Genomic DNA, 10,394 nt, shown 5'->3' with positions numbered 1-10,394 from the left:
ATTATTGATTCATTCAACTATTATTGTTTTCATTTTAACATGTAATTTCCTTTTTCAACATAACGTACCTTATAGCAGTGCTGGAAACTTATTTTTCATTAGAACTTCGAATAATCCAACCATTTCTTGGTCAATCTCTCAAAGTGGGTAGGAGACTTAGGTTCGCTGGGCATTAACAACGACGACGACGACGATGACGACGACGACGACGACAACAACAACAACAACAACAACAACAACAACAACAACACAACAACAACAACAACAACAACAACAACAACAACAACAACAACAACAGCAACAGCAACAACAACAACAACAACAACAACAACAACAAAAACAACGTCTAATAAAAATTGGCTTATCACCGATTCCCACCACTTATTTGTGATCAGTTATTCTGACATATGTGTGGATACCGCCTATCATTTATTTATTTATTTATTTATTTATTTATTTATTTATTTATTTATTTATTTATTTATTTATTTATTTATTTATTTATTTAAAAGAGAACAGACATCATTAAGTTCAATGCAGCAGATGCCAAGCACAACCATTTATCCCTTCCCACGCATGTAGATAGGAGATTCTGAGTTAAAGTTTCCGCTGAGAGGTATACCGACACATATTTTCTAAGTCGCAAACGCTACTATACCAAGGATTTGCCCCAGGTACAGTAGTTTCTGCGACTTAGCGAGCATAAATGTTAAAGCTTGGGAATCGTGATGCCTTATGATTTGGTACTAAAGCTCCTTTCGAAATGTTACCCAGGCGTCATCGACATTATTGCGACGTTCTGACACAGCAAAATCCGCTGACTTCGTGTAGCAGTAAGCTTAGGTGTGATGACGTTGCTCATAAAATACAGACAATAGCGCCGTGCGCGAGTCTCCTGGTTGCGTTCACCTGTGGCAGCAGCAGTGATCGCAGCACCGAAGCGAGAAAAAAAAGAACCCCTATCAAGACGTTGTGACGCATGTACCTCGATGTGTAGCGAAACGGAATATGTGTTATATATACGTATATAGAGAGAATAAGCTTTATTGCTGCTCTGAAAAGGCTTGTCGTCGTGAGCCGTGTGGGTCGCTCTCGATTTCCTTCTTGTATTCCTGGGCCCCCACGGAGACAGCCGTCGAGCAGGCTCGGCCTACAGACAAAGGCGAGCTGGTCCATCAGAACCGGGCTGGTCAAGGCCGCCTCCCACTGCTCCAATGTGGAACTTTAGTCGCACATTGCTTCATGGAAACACGACTCAAAATGTAACAATGTAACATCGTGGCTTTGGATCACGGACATGAAACGGGAGTATACAGACAACCATGAGAAATGCATAATCAACTAACCCAATCTTTGAGGTCGGGAAGTTATTGAAACAAGCCTTGTTGTAAATTATTCAGGAATATTTGACGTAGCTCGCTAATTTATCTGTGTTCAGCAGGTCTGAATTCGCAATTGAAGCAAAAAAAAAAAAAAAAAAGGAGGTTGCTGGGCTTTATTGCATCGATGAAGGCAGGGAAGGATTCTCTCCTGCGGACACTAAGGTCAGGGTTGTAGGAAGGAGAGTGTCAATGTTTGCAGTGAAGTTCGTCTCCTACCAGCACTGCGGCACGACATTTCAGTTTCGCATATTCCTTCTAATAGCCAACCAAATTGAAAAAAAAAAAAGCACCGCCCAAGTACTCCGTACAGATGGTTAACCAGCGAAGCTGAAACGTGCGGCCCTGGTATTTATCACTGGGTTAATCCCGATGGTTTATTAAAGTATTTCTCAATTCTTGGTTATGTCTTGGTGACTCTTAATGAGGTTACACACGTTCGTCTGTGACGGAGAGAACGACGTCACTCACGGTATGCCCGCAGTCCGCCGTTTTAGCTTGCGTTCGATGTCTCGAGTTTGCTCGGCGGCGTGTTTAGCAGCATTCGCCCGCCATTGCCGCCTGCGATGCTTCGAAATTAAATTGCTTCAAAATTAAATATGTCTGCTACAGTAAGACAATGAAGAATTGCTCATACCCCCTTAAGCAATGGCTCATGCCCCGTAAACGTGGCCTCCTCGTTAATAAGACGACAGAAGAGAAGTGAAATTCTTCGCTGGAATGATAAGCGGCTACGCAGCCAGCTGTGGAAGAGGAGGACGACGACGAATGCGGGAGCAGTGGCACGAGCGCGTGCCGAGCGCGAGCACGCGCGCAACCGGAGGGGTGCCAACGAGCTAGCTGCGGAAGAAGACGATGACGCTCGAGCAATTATTCTGTCTGTTCTGATTACTACATTGCACTGTAACAGTAGTTTCAAAAACCGTATCTAAAAGTTCAGGTGCCCAATTCTTGGCCAATCCCCCGGAGTGGGTACGAGCCATGTGCTGAGGATATCATCATCATCATCATCATCATCATCATCATCATCATCATCATCATCATCATCATCATCATCATCATCATCATCATCATCATCAATGCTGAAGATGGTAATTTTCTTTGGACAGGCGACTAACAGGCGCTTTTTCGTTTCAATATAAAGCTTCGCTTTATTTGCTTCAAGAGAAATCTTGCGGTAAAGAGCTCTCTAGACGGCGCTTTAGAAATTCAAGTGTCTAACCAAAAGTTTAATGGCCTGGTGTTGGTCACTAATATACACAGCTCTCCCACGCACGCAAGCAAGGGCACATGTCCAAGCGCTTTATTCCAATTGTTGGAAACGCCGCCTTCCCACGTTGTGGCCGCTGCCTAATTTATGTTTGATATCTCGCCAATGTCGGTAGCTGCTTCAAGAGTCCTCAATTTTGCGTTTCGTGGGCATATCGGCACGTGAAAGATGTTCTTCATGCCGGCGCGTTCCGCGTTCTAGAAGGGAGACAAGGAACCATTGCGTCACTCCTCATTTTGTTCGCCAGTGGCCGTCGCGTTCTTTTCGTCGATCCTCTTCTTGATGTCGCGAAGTCGCTTCAGCAGCGGTTCGTAACCGCCGGACGCCACACCAAAAATCCACGAAAGTATTCCCCAGGAACTGATCTGTGCCTTGACCGCGTTCTCGTAGTTGGCGTAGTTGTCGGCGAAGTACTTGAGGGTCTTCTTCGTGAGAGCCGGCGGCATCGGAGGCTCGGATGTTTCCTGCAGACAGTCTTCGAGCGTCTCGCACACGGCGACCTTGATGCTGTTGTGGCGCATGCTTTCCATAGCGCCGTCGGCCAGGAAGGACTGTATTGATACCAGCAGGCTGCCGATGCTCAGCGCCGAGCTCCAACTCGGTCCGTCAGGAGCCGTGCCGAGTAGGCTGAGGCAGATGTACTCGCCGAAGATGTGCCAGTTGAACACCACCTTGCCTGCGCCGGTCAAGAAGCGAACGCGAGGCGGCCGCATCGGGTAGTCGGGCGGGCACTTCAACTGCAGGCGGAAGAGGCCACCTTCGAGAGGCGTGCCCCAGGGACCCACGACGATGGCGTGCAGTATGCTCATGTCGTTCTCTTCCGGGAAGACGAACACTCCCGGCGGAGGGTCGGCGTGGAACTCCACCAGGTCCCGCTGCACCCTCTGCAGGCACTGCGGCGTCGGCTGCTCGTTCTTAACGACGTCCCAGTGATTTACAATTGGCTGAGCCATTTCTGTCGAATTTTCCATGCGACGAGGACTCTTGAGCAGATGTCGATGACCAGAAGGTCCCCTTCTTCTTCTTCCTTCAACTTATGGCTCGTACTCACGAGGGGGGATTGGCCATGGTTCGAAATGTAAACAAATGAAGTCCTTGCTTCATGCTAACTTATTGATCAATAACACCTATATTTAATTAATAGTTTTTAAGTTATTTTTCTTTTGATCTCTTTTCCGTAATAGTGATCGTGTCTATTTTGACGAAGATGCTAGATTATGTATAGGATGACATGTAGGGGTAATAATGAGGATAAAAAGGTTTATGTTATATGTCTCGCCAATGTCTGCAGCTGCTTCTAGAGGCCTTAACTTTGTGTTTCGTGCGCATGTAGAAGCGACACTGTGCTCGCTCATCATGCTGCCGCGCCCCGCGTTCCTGGGAAGAGGGAGAAGCGCAGTTTGCGCGCGCTCAGCATGTTGAGTGACGAGAAGGAATAATCATTTATTGATGAAAAAAAAAGAAGACTATAACGAGCTGGACCTTGCCGAAGTCGAGAACGAATGTCTATTCTGGGCTCCTGATGATCTCTGTTTCTCTCTTTAAGAGGCCATGGCCAAGTCTGGGAGTGGAGGTTCTGACAGTACTGAGAATTACGAAACGTGACGATTGGCCTTCAATGCGCCTATACACCCTTTGCAACGACAGGAACTATTGCACTACCTTATATTGGACTCCTTATAGGAAAGTTGATGAAAGGGTGAACTTGTCACCCACCCGACTGTAGCCCTTAGCTGCGAAGCAAACGCAAATGAGTTTTTAAGAAAGAAATCTTCGCAACTAAAAAAAAAAAAAAAATCTGCAAACATCAATTTTGTTCGTTTTAGATGTCCCTATACGTGAACTTTGCAGAATTGTGATATAGTTTTCTATTTCTGCGATACAGCGTTGTAAAGATACTTTCTTGCCGTCTACTGAGCCGCTTGAATGACAGACCGCTCTCGAAGGTAAAGATCTTGGAAGCCTGGTCGAAGCATTCTTGCATTCACAAGGCCACAAAAGCCCTATTGTACTTCTTGAAGGCAACTTGACTGTACGAACACTTGTGACTATGAGCGAACAGTCATCTGCGAGTGTGTTCACATTGACTGCCCCGTTATCAATGCATTAGCATTACGAGTGTCAAAGTGCAAAAAAAAAAAATCACAGCATATCCACGGGGTGAATGATGATGAGTGGGCGAAGCTCCGGAGGGAATAATCGGATCTCCCGCTTAAGGGGACGCTAGCACAAACGCGTTAGAAACGTGCAGTACTCTCTAGTAAGGGGGAGCGGCCACAGCGTCTTACGCAGCCATTTACACATGCCGGAACGTGCACCGCGTTTGCCGACGCCATCACATGACTGCTGAGAGAGTATACCCCCCGTATTCATAAACGCTCCTCGACTTGAACTTGACTTGCCACCGCTTTGGGCAGCGCGTTCGAAACGCGTTGAAGGTAAGGCGGAGAGGCCACAGCGTCTTACACCAGCTTCTTACACGGGCCGTAACGCGCTAGCACAAACGCGTTAGAAACGCGCTAGAAACGCGGCCTTTCGTTAATGTTGGGTATTTATTGCCATCGTGGTGCGTGTGTCCATGTCCGGTTCGTGACGTAGTGGGCTCACGCCGCGCGCTCGGAAGCGAGGGGTCCCTGGTTCGATTCCGCGCTACGGACACAACTTCGGAATTTTTTTTCTCATTTTTCTCAGACTGGTTACACACTACTACTACGACGACGACGACGGGGACGAACGGGTGCCGCTATAAGGAGCTTCGCCCCGAAAAAATCACGCAGAAACTCCTCTAGGAGTTGTCTAAGCATGCGTAAGCATTGCGCCACTTGCTTATCTCCACGCAGGCCGGAGTCATTATCAATGTTATGAAACTTCATCCGACCAGTATGAACGACAGCGCTGCAGCGACACGACCTGCTGCGGACGGCGCGGCGCAAGGAGAATTGATGACGCAAACAAACTACTGCAGGTGGCGGCGCCAGGTGCGCTGATGACGTTCCGATCATTATAAGCCGTTAGCGCTCTGCAGCGCGTTTACCTCGAACCATTATGAACCGTGATCAACAGTACTCCGGCGGCGGCTGCGTATGGCGCGCGCCTTATCTTGCAAGCGATCAGCGACGGGGCGACACTTAGTTCGCGTTCAAGCGAGAGGCAGCACGAATGTGAGCGCTATCTTGAAAGCGTTCGTATGTATGTATGTATGTATGTATGTATGTATGTATGTATGTATGTATGTATGTATGTATGTATGTATGTATGTATGTATGTATGTATGTATGTATGTATGTATGTATGTATGTATGTATGTATGCATGCATGCATGTATATATGTATGTATGTATGTATGCATGCATGTATGTATGTATGCATGTATAAATGTATGTATGTATGTACGTATGTATGTCAGTTGCACTTCGCTCTTCGAAGAAGCAGACCGTCTGTCGAATGTACTCCTGAACAACACTTTGCAATGTGGTGAATGCGGTTGAAATCATCCATTCGCGACGTCAAAGAGATGCGATGGAATGCTGCCGCATTTCTCTCGCATTTACTGCTAAATAACCACATAATTTTTTTTAGTTTAACAATTTTCAACACTTGTAGGAAAACGTTGTTGACGGCCTGAATCAAAAGCCTCCTGCCTGAAATAGGTAGATTTAACTTCTTTGAAATATGTAGATTAAAAGTTCGTTATTACGAAGTTGAAGGGGGCGCTGCAGAATTACTTCTTCAATATATCCAAAACTTCGTTACATCCATTAGTGCATGTACTGGACTACGAAATCTCTATAGTGATTTGAAGGGGAACTTCACTTCGTCATAACCAAATGCCTCGTTATATCCAGTTTCTTCATAACGTGGTTTGACTATGTACGAACAAACCTCATCAAATTTGGAGCAGTGGATGCCGAGGAACACGATTTCTCTGTTCCCACACATATAGCCAGGAGCTTCGGAGGTAAAGCTTCCTCTTAAAGCACGCACTGAAATGAGACTGCACTCGGCAGTAACGCCCTTGAACAGCTCTATCGTCGGTCTGTCAGCACAGCGTGATACCATGACCTTTGAGATGGAATGGCGCGTGCCGCGTGCCCTGCCGACCTAGGAGGCAATGGCGACACTCCCACAGTCCCGAGGAGGTTCCAGCATATCGTGGAGAGGCCTTCGTAGCACTCTTTGGATCTTCAGGTTGATACGATGAAAGAGCTAAAGGGTCACCATATATGCTACACCGAACGGTCCGTGGAGGACGACAACAGCAACAAAGACCACAACGCGTACGACGATATCACAGTCCTGATGACACATCATGCCAGCCAACGTAGCGAAATGGCTTCTTCGCTGGCATTGTTCTGTGTTTCATTTGCTCCGTCAAGGTTCAGTGAGACTCTGCCATCAACGGTTGGCGGTAAGAAAACGAGAGAACGAATCGTTCTTTCGTGCTTCCGTTCTGTGTGTAATCGAATTACTCACTTAGCTCGGCTCGGCGCAATGCACCACGTGACGGGAAACTAAGCGAGCTTTTATTTGGCCCCCAAACACGGGTTTAACGGGGAAGCCCGGTGCGTGCCACGATCTAGAACTAAAGGAAAACGCAACATAACCGAGTTAGCCGACGGCGCTCCCGACCACCGTGTTCCCGGCGACGATGGCAGCTGGGCGCGAGCGTCAGCGACGGTCGTGAAAACAGCGTAACTGCCTCTTCCATAAAAAAAAAAGAAAAGAGAGAGACGAGGCAATCGTTTCGGCATACGAGCCTACTGGAAGCACGACAACATCCAATACATCTGCGCATAGGGGCGAATAAGAGAACGGTAGTACTGGCTTTGATGAGAAAATAAAGCTTGGGCTTGGCCGACGACCTGACAAACAACGCCACGTGTACCGGTTGAGAGATTACATGACACGCGTACCGTCAACACACACACACGCAAGTGGCGCAATCTTCCCTGACATGAACGTCAAAACAACATCAATCTTTGGACTTACTATTTTTTTTTGTCTTCGTGTTGTGGTGTCGGCTTACTTAACAAAGGGGTTTAGAATATTTTTGTGTCTGAGCGTTACAAATACGTGAAATTAATTTTCTTTCATCGTTTCATACGCAAATAGTATTTTAGGCTTTTCTCTTTCTGCATTCTGTTGCGACTTTTTTATTGCGATATCAATTATATGGACAATTCAACCGGATTTCTGCCGTCGGCGTCGCCGTCGCCGTCGCCGTCGCCGTGAGGTTCCCTATAGATAAAATCTTCGCCGCGCGCCGTATGCCCGAGCGGAAGCGTGCGGGGACGCGCGCTATCACGGAGAGCGAACGCACTCAATCTCCCACGCGCAAGCAAGGAAGCGGGAAGCCAGCGCTGGAGGGAGCGGGGGGGGGGGGGGGGGGGGGGCGCACTTCTACACTGCCAACAACCGCGCTTGTCGCTCGCTCGCACCGTCGCTTATCTCCACACGGCTCTGACCTTTATGCGCCGTGCATTCGCCGCTCAGTTTCCGGTGAAGCGATAGACCGCACGTACCTTCGCCCGTTGCTGCGGCGTATGCGCTTGCTGCCAGCGTTTTGACAGTCGTTGTCCGCAGTCATTCAGTGTGATCTATTCATGTTTGTTTGTGCGCGCTCACACCACGCTTGTTCAATCAGTTAGTAATAGTCGGGCCACATTTTCCAACGCACGCTACACATGCAATGCTTCCCGGGTCGGCAATGCAGCGCTACAGGTGTGTCCCTTCGCACGCGCTGCCCACGGGAAGCGCTTCTCATCAACACCACCATTTCACACGCGCCTTCTCGTGGTCATCGAGTCTCTCTTCATGTCGGTCTACTTACGCCGCAGCACACCTGCTTACTTAATCAGCTCATGTTTACTACAATTCATATTGCTACCAAAGCCGCTCACCTTACTTCGTATGACATTGCTGTGTTGCTATCGCATTCATTGCTTCGCCCTTAGGGCGAAACTGTGACATTTTTTTTCTTTCTCGTTCAGGACTTTTTGCACCTTACCGCTCCGCATCGCCTTCCTACATTCGCGAGTGATGTCACGGCTCAAAGCCGCGGAGGCCGTCTACCATCCAAGCAGTGTTGCATAGACCGCTGACAATCCCGAGCCGTAGGGTCCCAGGGGCACAATGCGAACGACACTGAAGGAGCACAGTGTGTGGACAGGGACAAACTGTCTCTTCATCAGAAATTTTGATTAAACACGGGTGGACAAGGGGAAGGTTTCAATTAAATAAAAGGAGGAGAGGTTGGCCGTAGAAGAAAGTGTCTCCAGCCTGCTACTCCTCAGTAGGCTACGTGGAAAGGGAAACCGAGATGGCATAGTGTTAGTTCGTTCGTAAATTTCTTACCGTTTATGGATTACCAGATTACCGCCCTATATATATATAAACATCAATACCCCAGGAAGTGGATGGGAAAACGGCGCCGCGGTAGCTCAATGGTAAGAGCATCGCACGCGTAATGCGAAGACGTGGGATCGTTCCCCACCTGCGGCCAGTTGTTTTTTCATTCATTTTCATTTTCATTCCTTTACAATTAGTTTAATTCAATTAGTAAGTACAAGTAATTTCCCCTATGTTGTCCTTGGTGTCATTCTTTGTTGGCCTTCCAGTGGTGATCCATCGATGCGAAGGCGCTTTTCAGGGACTAAAGCACGCCTAGACCTCCCCACCCGTGCTTTGTCATTTTGATGGTAAGGCACTACTGCACACTGACGCTAGCGGCGAAGGAATTGGCGCCGTGCTGCTGCAGCGCGACCACGCTTCTCGCGAGAAAGTCGTCGCATACGCAAGTCGTGTTTTGACTTCTGCAGAAAAGAAGTACACAATCACCGAACAGGAGTACCTGGCTGTTATGGTTGGGGCAGAACTTTCGCCCGTACCTCCACGGCCTGCATTTGGCTGTTGGTACCGATCATCATGCCTTATGCTGGTTGTCAATGAGCAGGAACTTTTCAGGACGCCTTGGCCGCCTGGTCCTTAGATTACAAGCATAGGATTTCGATGTCGTTTACAAGTCTGGAAGGAAGCACCTGACGCCGATGCACTTTCTCACTGCCCACTACCACCACCCTTCGATCACGTTACGTCAACTTGTCAACTTGGCCGCGCGGACGTCGCGTCTTCAGTTTTACCTATTGCTTCGTTGACTCATTTGCAATCCAGCCGCTCTTCTGTGTTTTCCACTAACCGGCGCACTGATCCTTATTGCCACAACATCATGGATCGTCTCAGTAGTGTTTCAATCGCACCTAACACCAGCTTCGAAGACAGCTCAAACTATGAAAAATTAGAGGACGGTGTTCTCTATCGCTACATTTTTCACGTGGAGGAGCATCGATGGTTTCCCGTCGTTCCACGCTTTCTCTGCGCTGTAGTTCTCAAGTCTCCTCATGACGACTCGACGTCTGGCCATTTGGGTTAACACGAAACACGTGAGCGAATGCGCAGCCGATTCCTCAGGCCAGGTTTTTCAACCAGCGTAGATCTATATGTCGCCTCATGCATTTTTTTTGCCAACGCCGCAAGCGACCCACCACTGCACCCACCGGGACGTTACAACCACCACTTTGTCCAGCAGAACCCTTCGCTGTCGTCGGCATTGACCTTTACGTCCCTATGCCGGTCACTGCAGACGGCAACCGATGGATCGTCATTGCTGTGTATAACTTGATGCGGTACGCTTAAATTGCCTCCGTCCGGCCGGGGACTGCTTCGGAAGTGGCTGCCTTCTTCCTTCA

General features: G+C 48.2%; 1 protein-coding gene across 1 annotated transcript; it reads right to left on the bottom strand.

Moving 5' to 3' along the window:
- Nucleotides 1-2,873: 2,873 nt before the first annotated feature.
- On the bottom strand, nt 2,874-3,602 carry LOC119445116 (ubiquitin-conjugating enzyme E2 Z). The gene has a single exon (XM_037709439.1). The coding sequence runs from the start codon at nt 3,600-3,602 to the stop codon at nt 2,874-2,876; it is 729 nt and encodes a 242-aa protein (XP_037565367.1).
- Nucleotides 3,603-10,394: the final 6,792 nt, after the last annotated feature.

This window comes from Dermacentor silvarum, chromosome 3 (genome assembly GCF_013339745.2).
Source record: "Dermacentor silvarum isolate Dsil-2018 chromosome 3, BIME_Dsil_1.4, whole genome shotgun sequence".
NCBI lineage: Eukaryota > Metazoa > Arthropoda > Arachnida > Ixodida > Ixodidae > Dermacentor > Dermacentor silvarum.
The sequence above is the reverse complement of the archived record's forward strand: the minus strand, read 5'-3'. Positions and strand labels throughout refer to the sequence as shown.

Bases quoted from the DNA above. Each gene is read 5' to 3' on its own strand.
- LOC119445116 (XM_037709439.1), bottom strand. From the start codon at position 3,602: ATGGCTCAGCCAATTGTAAATCACTGGGACGTCGTTAAGAACGAGCAG.